The sequence below is a fragment of the Aquarana catesbeiana genome, linkage group LG02, assembly GCF_042186555.1.
Source record: "Aquarana catesbeiana isolate 2022-GZ linkage group LG02, ASM4218655v1, whole genome shotgun sequence".
Taxonomy (NCBI): domain Eukaryota; kingdom Metazoa; phylum Chordata; class Amphibia; order Anura; family Ranidae; genus Aquarana; species Aquarana catesbeiana.
The window spans coordinates 487688030-487705612 of NC_133325.1; the positions used below are offsets into that span (position 1 = coordinate 487688030).

The 17583-nt window shown below is 40.9% G+C and overlaps 1 protein-coding gene across 1 annotated transcript in view; it reads right to left on the reverse strand.

Annotated features, from left to right (window-relative positions):
* Positions 1-17583, reverse strand: part of LOC141128438 (putative helicase MOV-10) — a 156020-nt gene that overhangs the window by 36992 nt on the left and 101445 nt on the right. Inside the window, exons 11-13 of the mRNA XM_073615724.1 lie at positions 13931-14092; positions 10337-10440; positions 8033-8130 (exon numbers count right to left, since the gene is read on the reverse strand). Coding sequence (XP_073471825.1) covers positions 8033-8130; positions 10337-10440; positions 13931-14092 — 364 coding nt within the window. The remainder of the gene's footprint in view (positions 1-8032; positions 8131-10336; positions 10441-13930; positions 14093-17583) is intronic.

Here is a 17583-nt window from a genome sequence, read left to right on the forward strand (position 1 = left end):
CTATGCTACACCTTCCCCGTACCTGTTGAGGATTTTACTGGTTGTATCTCTTACCAATCAGTTTCAGAATTTCTGGTGCTATTCAAAAACTATCACTACTGTCTTCAAGGCAATTTTGGCAATCTTTAAGCCCATTCATTTTCAATGGTTTCCAGGACCATGCTACTCATGCACAGTTCAGTATGTTTGGAAAAACAATTCCCAAGGATGGGCTGCAGAACATATCTTAGAATAGTGGTAAGTATTCAGCAGTGCTATTTAAACAGCTGATAATCCTAGTGAGCACACCACTTTTATACCATCAAGAGGCATGTAATGAGTTTGTAAAAAAAAAAGAAAAATTAAAAAAGAGGCTTCCGCAAACAATATTAAAATATACAGTTTAAAGGGGGAAAGATATTGCACATACTGTAGCTTTGCCATCAGTCCACTATAGGCAGGTTTTGTGATCATTTGTGATCCTGTTGCTGATGATTGTTATGCAGGACTGAGAAGTACTCAGCCATTTCAACAGGTCACTCCATAGCTGCTTGGATGAGTGAGGCACTGCTCTTAATGGTGATCCTGCAGCAAAGGAGTGAGCTGTGGAAACAGTTGAGTATTTTCACTCCCCTTTTCATGATCCTGTCCAGGGTAACAATGTCAGCCTTATGGCCCGTACACACGATCCGAATATCGCACGAAAACGGTCGTCCGAGGAAGGATCGTGTGTACACTACTTTTGACAGCCGATCACGACCGTTCATCCGATATTATTCGATCGGACATACAAGAAAATTTTCCTCGTACGATTCCAGATCGTACGATTTTCGTTTAGTCAGTATAGTTGTCGCCTGAAAATACAATACAAATACATTACAACATGTGACATCACTTCCAATTTTTTTGTCTGTCATATGAGAATTTTCGTGACTTTATTTAGCTATTCAATTTCTACTTGTGACTATTAAGCGAGAACAGTCGTACGATCGGCCGTACAATATTCGGATCGTGTGTACGGGCCATTAGTTTAAAATAAATAACCACATGCCATAAATGATTTAAAAACAAAGCTCTTATGAAGGCTTGCTGATATTTAAACATCAGTCCATCAAAAACAAATATTTCTGTTATGGGTGAAAACAGAATTACCCCTGACCAGCTTTCCACCTCTGTCAGGCACTTTAGTGTTGAGAGCTCTAAACTCTAAACTCTAAACTGTATTTCCTATTTGCTGCTGCTGCATTATATGCAATGTCATACAACTATAGGGATCTGCTACCCTCTGTATTTGTAAATAGCTGTTTGTTGATTAACTCAGAGGTAATTGGTTATAGACAGGTACTTCCTAGGTCTCTGCTAGGGAGGTCAGAAACCCCAGAAGAAGAAGGTGGCAAGAAAAAGAGAGGAACTGAGCTACATGACCTAACACACACAGGGGCTGCTTTTGCTGCTGTATTTCACCCAGACCAGAAGCAGAGACTATTAGGCAATTATCCATATGTTCTAATAGTTTAACTGCAGCTGTCAATAGCTTCTTTGAGTGCGTAGCTCAATCCTTGTGACAGACGTATCTCTGTCCTTTTTGTTATTATCTCACATGCACAGTGCCAGATACCTTGGTCTGTGATACTGTACGTGTGTAGTTGTCACCTTCCAGTATATTAGTAGGTGAACCGGTTTATTGCAATAGACAACATGGATGCTAGGGCGCCACCCCCACCATGCCCCCAGTATTGCAATAGAGTTTATATGCAGCTTCTGTTATTTTATGAATTTTTGGAGCAAAAGAAATGGGATTTTACAGGTGCCAGATGAGTCCACCAAATAAATATTTTTAAAACATATATTTATTGTAATCCATATTAAAAAGTTAAAAGCCAAAAAGAGAAATACAATTTCACATACATGATTAAACAGTGGGTATTATTACATTGTACTGGTTTACAAATGCACTTGCTTCTTCTACATGTTTCGCCAATCTTGATTTTTTCAGGAAGTATTAAGGTGTAAGAGTACAACTACATGAAGAAAAAAATGAAATCAGTAAATGTATACACAGATCAAATGGATAGGTTATACCCATAGGTGTGCACAGCCTATTGCATTAGGGTGTGCACCCCAAATGTATTAAAACATGGACGGTGTCAGTAGAGCATGGACTTATCAGTAGAGCAGAGGTTGGTGTCAGTAGGGCCGTGGACAGTGTCAGTAGCTTTTTATTTTAATTATTTTATTTTGTAAATCATTTTTGGGGAGCCCAGTTCAGGGGCATTGGTACAATATCAGCAGGGGAAATCTACACCTCACAGGGTGATTAGGGTGTGCCCAGGCACATCCGGCACACCCCCTGCGCACGCCTATGGTTATACCAAACACATATTTCAGTCACATACCAATGCTCCCAAGACTCCAACCCCACTAGATGTTATGCAGTGGAGAAGCACAGCCCCTCTAGGGCTGAGGGATGATGAGAGATAACCCGCAGGACCAGGCCAAGCGCCCACAACCCTGGTACGGGGTCAACTGCAGAGGAGGTATAATGACTCAAGGCAACCTGATTCTGCAATAAAAATGGCAAGAAAATGGGTATTATTGTTTAACCTGGGACCTCAAAAAGCTTCCACTAACTGTTATAGTTCCTGTAAGTAAATACTTACTAAAAACACTATAAACACAAATTACTTGGGGAAAGCAAATCCAATGCGGGTACAGCTGAGTCGTCCATTAATAAGATGTCAAAGTTAGAATCTGTGAAAAAATTTATAAAGAAAGAGTGGAAAATTTGAGCAAAAAGCGCATCTTCCAACACCTTCTAAAAAGTGCCCATATCCCATAGCAAAATGATTGTGTCCCAATCCAATAGACAAAGTGCAATGTATGGAGCCTGTTTCCACTCACCTGTAAAACTGTGTGTTTGCTGTCTGCTTTCCACATAGAGGTGACTCCCCAGGCTCCAGCAAGATGGCTGCCGGACTCCTGGCTTTCATACCTCCTCCTTCCCATCGGCGTGTGATGTCACGGTGGGGCCAGACTACCTAAAGGGGAAACAGGCTCCATACACCTCTACATTTAACTCTATCCCAGTTTAAATATGCAGCAAACGATGTATCATTAATGTAAGCGACATTATGCTAAATTTACAAATATCTTTTGCCCTCTGTCTACTGGATTGGGACACAATCGTTTTGCTATGGAATATGGGCACATTCTTTATATATTTTTTCCACAGATTTTAACTTTGACATCTTATAAGTGGATGACTCAGCTGTACTCGCATTGGACTTGCTTTCTCAAAGTAGTTTGCTTATATAGTGTTTTTAGTAAATATTTACTAACTCCAGGAACTATAACAGTTAGACCCCTTTCACACTGGAGGTGTTTTTCAAGCACTAAAGAGCTAAAGCGCCTGAAAAACGCCTCCCCTGCAGCCCCAGTGTGAGAGCCCGAGTTCTTTCACACTGGGGTGGTGCGCTTGCAGGACGTTAGAAAAAGTCCTGCAAGCAGCATCTTTGGAGCAGTTTAGAAGCGGTGAATACACTGCTCCTCCACCGCCCCTTCCTATTAAAATGCATGGGCACTGCTGCCGAAGCTCCTGCAAAGGGCTTCGACATCGGTGCTTTTCGGGGGCATTTAACCCTTTCTTCGGCCACTAGCAGAGGTTAAAATCATCCCGCGCCGCTAAAACTACGGTAAAGTGCTGCTAAAACTAGCGGCGCTTTACTGCTAAAGCGGAGCGGTATCAGTGTGAAAGTGGTCTTAGTGGAACCTTTTTGAGGTCACAGGTTAAACAAACATACCCATCTTGTTGCCATTTATATTGTAGAATTGGATTGCCTTGAGTCATTATACCTCTTCTACGGTTGACCCCATACGAGGGGTGTGGGCGCTTGGCGTGGATCTGTAGGTTATCTCTCGCCACCCCTCAGTCCTAGAGGGGCTGTGTTTCTCTGATGCATAACATCTAATCCCTGTGGGGTTGGAGTCTTCGAAGCATTGGTATGTGACTGAAATATGTGTTTGATATAACCTATGCATTTGATCTGTGTATACATTTACTGACTGAATTTTTTTCTACATGTAGTTGTACTCTTACACTTTATTACTTCCTGAAGAAGCTAAGATTGGTAAAACATGTAGAAGAAGCAAGAGCATTTGGAATCCAGTAGAATGTATCAACACCCACTGTTTAATCCTGTATATGGAACAGTTTCTCTTTTGGCTTTTAACTTTTGAATATGGATTACAAGAAATATTATATGTGTTAAATATATCTATTTGGTGGACTCAGCTGGCAACTGTAAAATACCATTCCTTTGCTCCAAAAATACTTATTTATAGAGGGATGTGGTGCCTTACACTTTACCTTTAACTACTGAGCCATATTAATACTCCTGTATTTTAGTTAACCTTGTCCCTTCTAGTCTGGGATTCTATAGATAGTTTTAGCTTGGGGTTCAATAACCAGCAAGATTACAGTCAGGTTGGGCATCCGACGGCCACTTGGTAGTTAAAGCTGTTGTAAACTGAGAGGAAAAAAAAACCCTGAAACACAAAGGCATAATGTGCTATTGTGCATCGCGCACTAGCACATTATGAAATACTCACCTTAGAACGACGCCCTCTCAGCGGTCCTCGGTCACCGCTGAGAGGTCTGACATCTTCTTCTGTCCTTTCTTTGGGGATCGATGGCTCCAACAGCGTGAGTGTCCAGGGCTGCGATGATGTCCTCGGTTTCGGCAAGAAGCTCAGAAGTTCCGGCATGATAAGCCAGACCTTTAGAGCAAGTGCGCCACTGACATCAGTGGCTGCATGCAGGGTGAATATCTCCTAAACCTTCACATATTCATTTTACCTACAGGTAAGCCTTATTATAGGCTTACCTGTAGGTAAAAATCACAAAGAGGGGTTTACAACCTCTTTAAGGTCTGGTTGCATGACAGATTAGATGCTACTAGGGACTAAGACACAGAGTAAATAGGCTGACTTTGAGTTCCAGTGCCATGCCACAGTTTCTGCTAGTGAATAGCTGTGTTGCAGGATGGTTGGACAATGGTTGGAGGATCTCCCTATCATCCTCAGGGGCCCCTGCAATTGAACTTTGCTGCAACATTCATCTGGAGGTATCTTTATTATTAACTATATACCTGGGTTTATGGGTTTATGTAAACAATTCCACCAGAACACTTGTTCGGCCCTTTGCGGATAATACATATTTGTACATTGGATGTATGTACGATTTTAAATTTTCTTATATAACGCACCACTGCACAAAGTAAGGTACATAAAGACATGGATGAGTGAGTTTGTAGTGGAGGAACTTGACTGGCCTACACAGAGCCCTGACCTCAACCTCAGAATGGAGACTGCGAGCCAGGCATTCTCGTCCAACATCAGTGCCTGACCTCACAAATGTGCTTCTGGAAGAATGGTCAAACATTCCCATAGACACACTCCTAAACCTTGTGGACAGCTTTCCCAGAAGAGTTGAAGCTGTCATAGCTGCAAAGGGTGGGCCAATTCAATATTGAACCCTATGGACTAAGACCGGGATGCCATTAAAGTTCATGTGAGTGTGTAATGGATGTGATTAGAGTATCAGGATAAAATGCCTATTTCAATATATATATATATTTGTGATTGCTACTGCTTATCAGCCTTGACCTTACTCAAAGATCTTGTTGCGAGCTCACCCCTCCCTTATTGTGAAACTGGACTGCAAAGAGTTAAGAAGATTGTGCCTCCTGTCCGAAGGAAGTTACCCTATATAGCTATGATCAATTGCTACCCCCCTATATGGACATAACCTAGATTAAAGCTTATACATTGTCACAATATTACGTTTTGTATATGCTTTGCCTTGTCTGACATGAATGTCTGGCTGATATTATAAAAGCGTTGAAAAGAGGAAACAATAAAGCAGAAGTAACTTTACACTGAGCTGTGCGTGTCTCAGAGTGAATTATTTCAGAGTGTGCACACGCCATATCGAAACCAATTTGGCCGGGGGGCAGATATAAAAATCTCGGATCCGATCCAAAACACGTGTAAAGGCAGGTGTCCCAATACTTTTGACAATATAGTGTACTTATGGTTAATGTTATATGCTAGTTACAGTAGCTCCTCTGTTTCCATTTACTTTGTTTAGAATACTGATTCATTTTCCAGAAATGGAATCCCCTCTGTTCATAGAGGCCCTGTTCTGGGTGGAGGCACTGCCAACCTTATTATCAAGCCCACTCTTTCACTTACCGAAAGTTCAGTTTTTCCTTATTTACCTACAGGTTTAGTGCAATATCCTGTTTGGGGAGGGCAATTTTTCATATCCCCCCCCCCCAAGTTAAACATATAGAGCAGTGATGGCGAACCTTGGCACCCCAGATGTTTTGGAACTACATTTCCCATGATGTTCATGCACTCTGCAGTGTAGTTGAGCATTTGAGTGGACTGAGTTCATTTAGGTTTCTGCTGCTTTTTTACTAAAACAAAATATCAGCCTTAACATTGTTTTTTTTATTTTGGGGTCTAAGGGGGAAGTGTTGGAACTTCTATCAGGTTTTTGTTTCAGTCTGTGCTTTTTTGATATTCTTTCTCATGTTCTGTTATGGAGATCATTGTAATGTTACAGTCACCACTGAAACAGAAAAAGAGGTAAACATAATCCAGTGAAGATGTGTAGTTATACCTGTCAAAACTGGGATTCCCTTTGAGTCTCTCAAGTCTTGATGCATTTCTAAGACCAGAAGCATACCTATGTTAATTGCCATTTGAGATGGCTGTTTTGTTCACCCTCCCATGCCCCCCTAGGAGCCAGACCCCCCCCCCCCAATGCCACCCCATTTTTGCTGCCCCACCAGGTACTGGGCCTAGCAATGAGCTTAGCAAGACTGCCCTCTGTATTTAAGGAAATGTTATTGAACTGAAGCAAGGATGCATGACCGTATCTGACACTCCTTCAAAGTGCTGCCTCTCATCGAGTGCCGCGTGAGGTTGTTGCCTCACTTCGCCTCATTGGTGGCACGCCCCTGGTTGGGACACAGACTACAATGAAATCCTGATGTATGTTCCAACCCCTCGTTATTACATTCAAAATTAGAAAAAGGTTTTGACTGGAGTTCAACTTGAAGCCATGAGCTACCCTCCCACAAAGCCATCTCACAAACCCCAAAAACATTGCCAAACCTTGCTGTACATAAAATGTGTTTAGTACTTACATAATAATTATCTTTACATAACAATATACTGTGTATTAGAAATGTTAATATATTAGAAAACATCACAAATATAACACTGAGAACTTAAAGCGAAACTTCAGTTATTTTTTTCATCTTTCCATCTATTAAATCTTCTGCCCTTGCTGTTTTAACTTTGGATAGTAAAACATTTTTTTTCTGCCAGTAAATACCTTATACAGCCCACTTCCTGTTTCTTGTCAGATAAAATGCCTAGGCGTATGACATCATGCACAGCTCTCTCTCACTCTTGGGAGAGTTTGCCAAGAAGGGAGGGGGGATGAGTCTAAAGAGGGCCAATGAGAGCTGCAGAGCTGGAGGTGTGCCTCTGTATGTCTATGTAAATCCAGGAAGTGAACAGGCAGCAGCTTTAGCTGCCCACAGTTAAAATGATTGCAGCCAGACTCAGTGGAGGGAGATTTCTGCAGCATATTTGGCAAGTACAGAATAACAATATATATAAAATATGCAAAGAGGTTGGAGGGAAGCTTCAGAATGGCATAAATGTTTTTATTACAAATTATGTGAGCAGACTGCAGTTTCTCTTTAAAAATGTAAGTAAAGTAAGTATCAAAAGGTGGCAAAAGGAAAAAAAAAAACAAAGTAGTAATTATTACACAGTAGTTGATTAATTACGCTGATGATTAAAAGAATACTCAATTGTATCAAAATGATGATGCCAGTGATAGGACACCAATCGGATTTTCCAGTCATCAGATGTAAATTTCTAAAGGAAAAATGAAATTCAGAATACATTTGCTGGTTTATTGTTTTGAGTATGGAGAATGGCTTCTAGTTACAGTGATTTGTCGTTACTGTACCTGCCACAGCTGTCACACACTCTGGCTCTACTGCATGGCCAGACTCATCAATAAACACATGAGTAAAATGGTCAGATGGGAACTTTGCAGATGCGAGTCTAAAAAAAAACATACCAGTGAACAAAGGCATAAGGTTTAATACAAAATCATCAATAAGACCATTGTTCCTAATTTTTACTGACAGTCTACTGACTGGAATGGTACCAGCTGATTGGAGAAAAGCCAATGTAGCATCAATATTTAAAAAGGGCCCAAAATACATCCCTGGGAATTACAGACCAGTTAGCCTAACATCAATAGTATGCAAGCTCTTGGAGGGGATGATAAGGGACTATATACAAGATTTTAGTAATGAGAACGGTATCATTAATAGTAATCAGCATGGATTCATGAAGAATCGTTCTTGCCAAACCAATCTACTAACCTTCTATGAGGAGGTGAATTGCCAGATAGGTAAAAGGAGGAACATAGACGTGGTGTATCTGGATTTTGCAAAAGCATTTGACACAGTTCCCCATAAACATTTACTGCACAAAATAAGGTCAGTTGGCATGGACCATAGGGTGAGTACATGGATTAAAAACTGGCTACAAGGGCGAGTTCAGAGGGTGGTGATAAATGGGGAGTACTCGGAATGGTCAGGGGTGGGTAGTGGGGTCCCCCAGGGTTCTGTGCTGGGACCAATCCTATTTAATTTGTTCATAAACGAATTAGAGGATGGGGTAAACAGTTCAATCTCTGTATTTGCAGACGATACTAAGCTAAGCAGGGCAATACCTTCTCCACAGGTTGTGGAAACCTTGCAAAAAGACCTGAACAAATTAATGGGGTGGGCAACTACATGGCAAATGAGGTTCAATGTAGAAAAATGTAAAATAATGCATTTGGGTGGCAAAAATATGAATGCAATCTATACACTGGGGGGAGAACCTCTGGGGGAATCTAGGATGGAAAAGGACCTGGGGGTCCTAGTAGATGATAGGCTCAGGAATAGCATGCAATGCCAAGCTGCTGCTAACAAAGCAAACAGAATATTGGCATGCATTAAAAAGGGGATCAACTCCAGAGATAAAACGATAATTCTCCCACTCTACAAGACTCTGGTCCAGCCGCACCTGGAGTATGCTGTCCAGTTCTGGGCACCAGTCCTCAGGAAGGATGTACTGGAAATGGAGCGAGTACAAAGAAGGGCAACAAAGCTAATAAAGGGTCTGGAGGATATTATTTATGAGGAAAGGTTGTGAGCACTGAACTTATTCTCTCTGGAGAAGAGACGCTTGAGAGGGGATATGATTTCAATATACAAAGACCATACTGGTGACCCCACAATAGGGATAAAACTTTTTCGCAGAAGGGAGTTTAACAAGACTCGTGGTCACTCATTAAATTAGAAGAAAAGAGGTTTAACCTTAAACTACGTAGAGGGTTCTTTACTGTAAGAGCGGCAAGGATGTGGAATTCCCTTCCACAGGCGGTGGTCTCAGCGGGGATCATTGATAGTTTCAAGAAAGTATTAGATAAGCACCAGAACGACCGCAATATACAGGGATATACAATGTAATACTGACATGTAATCACACAGATAGGTTGGACTTGATGGACTTGTGTCTTTTTTAACCTCACCTACTATGCAACTATGTAATCTATATAACATCAGATTATTGTTGCTGTAATAAAAGTCTGGTGGAGAAAGTGCTTGCAAGTTTTAAATCTGTAAGGCTAGGTTCACACCTATGCATTTTGCACTGCGCACTACTGTCCACTTAACATGTTTTCCTATAGGTCACAGTCACATCTGTGCATTTTCTGGAAAGGGTCAGGAACTTTTTTGCCCTCAGCAGGTGGCGTTTTTGGTTCCATAGACTTCAATGGAAATGCGGCAGAAACTCATCAAAAACACAAGCACTAAACTTTTGAAGCACTTCCGCTGCGTTTTTTACTTTCAATCATTTTTATTGAACATTCAGACAATGAAAAATCACAGTAATCATTTCAACAACCAGAACCCTGGCACAGGCTTTCAAGAAAAGTAAAAAATAAACATTCTTTAATTATCAAAGCAAGTGAAATATAATAAAATAAAGTAAAATATTGGCATCATGAAATGTGCAAAATTATTGGTGCCAAAAGCCCTGCACAAATTGAATTGATCTACTTCAGATTAAGTGAAACAGATAGCTTAGTTCACAGCCAAGTTCAGACTCACAGAGTAGGACTGCTATGGGGAGTTTGGGATGTTAAAAGTAACTCTTCTTTCCACTTCCCATGAATATAAAGACGAAAATGAACTATTGTGCATCTTACCTTCCAGCAGTAACAAGAGTTGCAATGATTACTCGGTACTGTTTCAGCTGTTGTTTACTAGGATACTCATATTCTTCTTTATTGACATTCCAGTTACAACAAGGCTATAAAGAATGTACACATATTTAAATGTATGCAATAATACTAAAAGCAACAATGTAAAGATTCAAGAACACAGCCATTCAGGGTGCAGAGTCTGTGTAATGCCTCCCCTGGGACCCTTACTGAGCATAGATAATATGAGATTGGAGCATATGTCAGTGCGCATGCGGGTGTTTTTACGCAAACCCCAGTGCACAACTGTGTACAATTGCTTCTTCCTGTTCATTTCATTGGACAAATGTACACATCAGCAGAAGGTCCCAGGTAAGGCCTTATGTAGGCTCTGCACGCCGTAAGACCGTGTACATAAAGTTTTAAGCAGACAATCCCTTCTAGGATTCTGGATATATTTATACACAAAATAAAATATGGGAGAATATCTAGGTTAAAAAACCTAGAGCCAGACAGTGATGGTGGATCCTGAGGGAGGCCAGGATCGCTCTTTCACTGCCCGTCTTGTACTTTTTTCTGATGAGGAGAGTACCCAGCTAGCTGCAAGATTTTACTGAGGCAGTTTCTCTCTGAGTTTCATTTGCAGTACATAGATGTGAGTACATAGATGTATTTACAATAAATGCTTTTGCCCTGTTCACACCTGGGTGTAGCAGAAACACGTTTTGCTGCCTGCGATATTGCAAAAGTGTGAACAGCATGAAAAAGTGCAAAGCGCTTGCAGTACCATTATTACTTAATGGCACCTCTAATGCGGGTAGCAGCTGTGCATTTTCTGTGCAATTCTCAGTGTCAAAATTTGGTACTTGAGCTTTTTTAATGCGTTTTTGGAGCAGAGGGAGACCCAAATGAATGGTAATGGTGATAAAACAGAAATAAATGCTGGATAGCCGCACTCGTAGGTTTGCTTCGTTTATTCAAAAGATTCACATCAAAATCAAAATAACAGCAGACAGAAGAAGAGCTGACGTTTCGCACTAACGTTAGTGCTTACTCATAGCTAAAATGAGTTATGAGCTATGAGTAAGCACTAACGTTAGTGGGAAACGTCAGCTCTTCTCCTGTCTGCTGTTATTTTGATTTTGATGTGAATCTTTTGAATAAACGAAGCAAATCTATGAGTGCGGCTGTCCAGCATTTGTTTCTGTTTTATCGCTACTAGCAATAGCCAGCACCGACAACCTCCAAACCAAAAAAGATTTACCTCTTGCCTGTCAAATCCTCCTGGAGCGGTGACAACTCTCTTATATTCAAGTGAATGCTAATGGTGCCGCTCCAAAAACGCACTTAAAAAAATGCACAAGAAAGTGTCACAGTAGCATCGTTCCAGTGTGAATGGAGCCTAAACAATATCACACTATGTGAAGTTTCTTTTGGTGGTGACCATTCATTCATCTATCCTCCTGGATCCCTGGAGCAGTGCTGCATGCAGAGAGGGGAGGATCACTTCCTTGCATTTAACACAAGCAAAGCTTGACTATCTTAAAGAGGGAGGTGCAGGTAACTGCTTTTGACAGGTACCTCCTCCCACTTCCAGGTGACTTCGCCATGGCCATGGTGAAGTCACCTGGAAGTTTAACCCTCTCCTCCTTCCCTTCCCTTAGTAAGAATGCCGGCACCTGCACCCGGAGCCGATGGATGATTCACCTTCAGGTGCCGACATCACGGGCTCCCTGGACAGGTAAGTGTCCTTATGTTAAAAGTCAGCAGCTACAGTCTTTGTAGCTGCTGACTTTAAATTTTTTTTCATCCAGGCTGGAACTCTGCTTTAACCACTTCCCGCCCGGCCTATAGCAGAATGACGGTTGGGCGGTGGTTCCATTACCCTGACTGGACATCATATGATGTCTTTCAGGATAAGAAGCCGATATGCGTCTGTGGGGGCGAGCAGCTCGGCGATCAGTGGTGCGGTGTGTCAGTCTGACACACCGCCCCACCGGTCTATGTAAAGAGCCTCTGATGGAGGCTTTTTACCACGTGATCAGCTGTGCCCAATCACAGCTGATCACATTGTAAAAAGGAAAAGCTGTGTACTGGCTTATCCTCTATCGCATCTGACAGACGCAACTAGAGGAGAGCCGATTGGCTGCTCTCCTGACAGGGGGGTCTGCGCTGATTAATTATCAGCGCAGCCCCCCCCGAAGATGCCCACCCAGGACCACCAGATATGCCACTCATGACCACCAGGGAAGCCACTCAGCACCCATAAACAATGCCAATCAGTGCCTATAAATTATGCCAATCAGTTCCCATCAGTAATGCCTGCCAGTGCCACCTTATCAGTAATGCCCATCAGTGCCATATAGCAGTGCCGATCAGTGCCACTCATAAGTACCCGTCAGTGCAGCTTTTCAGTGGCAATCAGTGTTGCCTATCAGTGCCCATCAGTGCCACCTTATCAGTGCCCGTTAGTGCAGCCTCATCAGTGCCCCACAGTGAAGGAGAAAACTTGCTTATTTACAACATTTTATAACAGAAACAAAGAAAAACTTATTTTTTTCAAAATTGTTGGTCTTTTTTTATTTGTTTAGCAAAAAATAAAACCCCCAGTGGTGATCAAATACCAGCAAAAGAAAGCTCTATTTGTGGGAACAAAATTATAAAAATTTTGTTTGGGTACAGTGTTGTATGACCGCGCAATTGTCATTTAAAAAGTGACAGCGCTGAAAGCTGAAAATTGGCTTGGGCAGGAAGGGGGGAAGTGCCCAGTATTGAAGTGGTTAAGTAAAGACAGGCATTTTCTTTTGGTGTGGTGAGTGTAATCTTTATTGTAAGGTGAAAGGATCATTAAGGAACAGTGTCCATTTATATTATAAAGTTTTTTTTAAGGATTATCTAAGAGGAGCATTTTATTATACTTTCCATTATCCTTTGATTTTCTGATTTTCACTTGGGGCTTTTTTTTTTTTTTTATACATAAATATATTATGTTCGATTCTATGAGGGAACCTTTTACTTCATATCTTCTTTCATGTTGCAATATATGCATTTATGTTTTATTACTCAACTGTGGCATGTGCTAAAGGAGAGCCCCTGTTTTAAAATTTTTTGATATGCAGGTTGTAGAATAGCCAGTGCAGCTGTTCTGCTTGATTCCGAGCATGCGTGGAATTTTGTGCGCTGGAATTGCGTGCACATGATCAGAATTTACGACAATGGATTTTGTTGTCGGAAAATTTGAGATCCGGATCTCAAATTTTGTGTGACGGAAATTCTGATGGAAAATGTCTGATGGAGCCTACACACGGTCGGAATTTCCGACAACAAGCTCCCATCTAACATTTTCCGTCAGAAAATCCGACCGTGTGTACGGGGCATTAGTGAGTTTCCAAATGCAGGCTGTGACACTCAAAGGAAGTCAGGCAGCCTTGCTGACAGCTGGTAGCCTTGGATCTGCTTAGTAACTTAAGAAAAACAGTTGATTAATGGGGTATTTGAATGTGATGCCCTGACAATCAGTAGAAGGTGGGTTAGTGTTCCCAAAATGGAAAGCCTCTTTATAGAACAGATTAAAAGCATGTGACAACAGTATAATAATACCTTAATATCCTCTGGCACAGATCGAAAGTCCTTACTTTTAGCTAACAACCTGTAGATGTCTTTCTTGTCCATATGCTTCATCAGGCGCTGACACAGGAGGTCTGAAGCGCTGTTGGAAGGAGCGCATGCTAGCACATGGGAATTAGGAATGTTTTTTACCACCTGTAATGAAAATATGGATTTCAAGAAGAAAAATGAAATCAACAGAAACCACAAGCACTAATTGTAAACTACAATTGGCTATAAATGCCAGCAGCAGACATCACAATTTTTTGGCTTGTACAAAGAAATTTGTTTCTTCTACAATGGTTGGGAAAGAAGTGTTACAGCAATTGTGCCTGAACTTAGAAAAAGTCTCTGTTCCCTTTCTTTCCAGTACTGTATCATTTCATCGTTCTCTGCAGTTGTCCTAAGGCACTAGTTACACTTCTGTCTGTGTTGATGATTTTTGTATGTGCCGATCACAATGGACAAATAATTCTCACCAACAAAACTACTACAGTGGAAAAAAATGGCAGCATTCTGAAAATCTATAATTAGAGGGGCTGAGGGACATTTACTGAAATGATCTTTTTCCTCATGTAGACAAGATCTGACATTTGTCTGTCTGGAAAAACATTTGATGCTGGGTAATTGTTTAGAGAAGGGCCAAACCATATAAAACAAACATCTTCATATATACCAAGTTACGAATTTAAGTAAAGCATCCTCTTCACAGGTCTTGACCAAGTTAGTTGACTGTATTACTAATTTGTATAGTTCCCAACTGTCCCTTTTTTTTGAGTGGACTGGCCTTTTTTTGGAACCAAGTCGCTCTGGCCCTTTTATCTCAGTCATCCCTTTTGTCAAAAGGACACATTTTTATTAAACGCAACAAAAAGTATTTTACTACAATAAATCTTTCAATAAATCTCTATATTACTGCATGTGTTAGTTTATTATAAAGTAAAAGTAACAGTGAAAAGGGGCAGTTTTTGTGTATTAAAGCGTTTGTTAACCCAAAAAATAAATAAAAAAATGGATCCTGCTCCTTTAAAGCATGTTATTTGACACAGTGCTTGTCCTGTGTCATTTGGCCCCCTGTAACACCTAACAAACCTGGCTGATCCTGCCAGTTTCTCCCCACCCCTCTGTAAACTGACCACGGTGTATTATGGCTGCTGAGACCAGACACCATGGTCAGTTTACGTGCCTATCTGCTCTCCTCTCTGCTCCTGTGTCCTCCTCCCCCCTCCCCTCTCTGTCTGTGTGTGAGCCGCCCCGCCTCCTACTGCTCTCATAACACTAACCTGTATACACCATCAGCACTGCCTCCTATTGCAGTGTCCCCCTCTGTGAATGATTTACAAATATAAATGCTGTAAATACCTCATTTAAGAGCCGATATTGCGATCACATGACCAGCCAGTTCTTTTCTCCTCTCTTCCTCCCCTCCAGACTGAGATCAGCAGAGGAATCTCAGCCCTGCCCGCTGCATCTCTCAGAGGAGAAAAGGAGAAAACTGGCCAGTCATGTGTCAATGTCGGCTGTGAAATTGGGTATTTGCAGCATTTATTTTTATAAATCACACACAGAGGGGGATACTACAATAGGAGGCAGTGCTGATGGTGTATACAGGTTACAGTGGCTTAACAACCACTTTAATTATTTACGGTCTGTGTACCTGGGGTCACAGCAGGAATGTGTCCATTGCCTACATAACTTGGGGGGAAAAAGTGTGCCCTTTTTCCCCCTCATCTCAGAAATTTGAGAGGTATAGAGAGCTACCAACTCCGCAGCCTGATAACTATCCACCAGAACAGGGGGTCTCCAAACTATTGTCCGCAGGTCACATCGGTTCGCTAAAAGATTTTACCCATCCCACGGCTAGCATCTGTGGCATATCCTCAATATGCACTGATTGAGGATTAAGATCAGCAGAGGCTGCCTATGGTTTCCGCTGAGGGGACTCTCTTTTTTGTCCCATGAATATATGTAAAATATACAATGTGGCCCTTATACCGAGGGAGACCCCCCTGCACTAGAAGAATGACAAAGGATAGGAAATCCAACTGCACAATTACCATTTTTGTGTGCATATTGAATTACTGTAGGTGATTTTAATATTCCCTGCATTGTAGCTTAGGGATGTTCATCGAGACTACAGAATGCCAAAATACATTTTAAAGTCAGATCTATAATCAGGCAAAAAACCTAAAATATACCTACCTTGAAAAAAACATTTAATAATTAGGGTTGACGGTAAAAATAATAAATTTATCTAAAGAGACACTAGTACGACACAGTCATTTCATGAAAAGTTATCTAAAAAGTTGTCTATCTGCATCAAGAGAACGCAGATAGACACCTGTGACCCTTTAGTGATTTGACCATTATTTCAAGAGATAAAAGGTAAGGAGTGTTGCCCCGATAATAGACATGCACATGTATAGATTGAGGTTATATAATAAAAATTGAAGAATTATGTATATGATACATGGTCATAAATTAACTACTGATGTAATTATTATAAGCATATGTTTTTTTCACTGGAAAGCTTGTACCTCTAGCTCGGGGATGTGCAATTAGCGGACCTCCAGCTGTTGCAAAACTAAAAGTCCCATCATGCCTCTGCTTCTGGGTGTCATGCTTGTGGCTCTCAGAATCTTGCTATGCATCGAGGGACTTGTAGTTCTGCAACAGCTGGAGGTCCGCTAATTGCATATCCCTGCCTAGCTGGACAGCATCCCCTGAAGAAGCCCGATATATGGGTGAAACATGTTGGGAATTCCATCTTTTAATGCTATGTCCATGAAATCTTGTTGATTTGTACTTGCCAATTGTTGTATTTTAACTTTTTTTATTTTTTCTAAAATAAAACATTTCTTATATAATATAGTTGTTACTATTCTTCAAATCAATTTGCACCCTAAAAATCCCAATCTCTCCTTCTATATTTAACTAATCTAGGGATGTGGTGCTATTACCAAATTGATTTGACCTTGATCAAATAACTCTTCTTCCCTCAATATTTTCATTAGACAGTAATTGTAGGAACTTCTGCAATAGGACACAGCAATAAATACAGCGGACAGGGTTTCTAGGCTTTCCCTACTTTACTAAAAAAAATGTTTTTTTTCTGTCTGCGCTGCGGAGTTCTGTAAAATTGTTTAATTGAGCCTTTGCAAAAACAAGACAGGGGATCTTATCCCCCCTCACTCAATCCAAAGCTTAAAAAATGCTGGGAAAAACACTTTAAATCATATCTAGTTTACCTGTCCTTAGATAAGGTGGCTGTATTAATTAGTTTTTGTTTTTTTTGTTTAATTTAGTTTTTTTTCGCCTTTATTTTAACTGGCTAATTTAGGTTTACTTGCGAAAACAGTCTTCCTGTATGTCTACACTGAATCCTCAATTATATCTATAGAGAAGGGGCCATGATTGTCATATAGCCGAACTTTAAACATGTCTGCCTTTGATCATGTGCATCATATGGTGGATTGATGGGAATAGTAGTTTTCACAAGGAATATGTTTGTATTTTATTTTTTTCAGCTTACAGAAAGTGACAAGGACACTGCATTTTTGGCAAGATCAACACATTTTCTGTACTTGCTGAAAATGTTCTTAGCCTGAAAAATTAAAACCATTACAGCCATCATATCTTAAATGAAA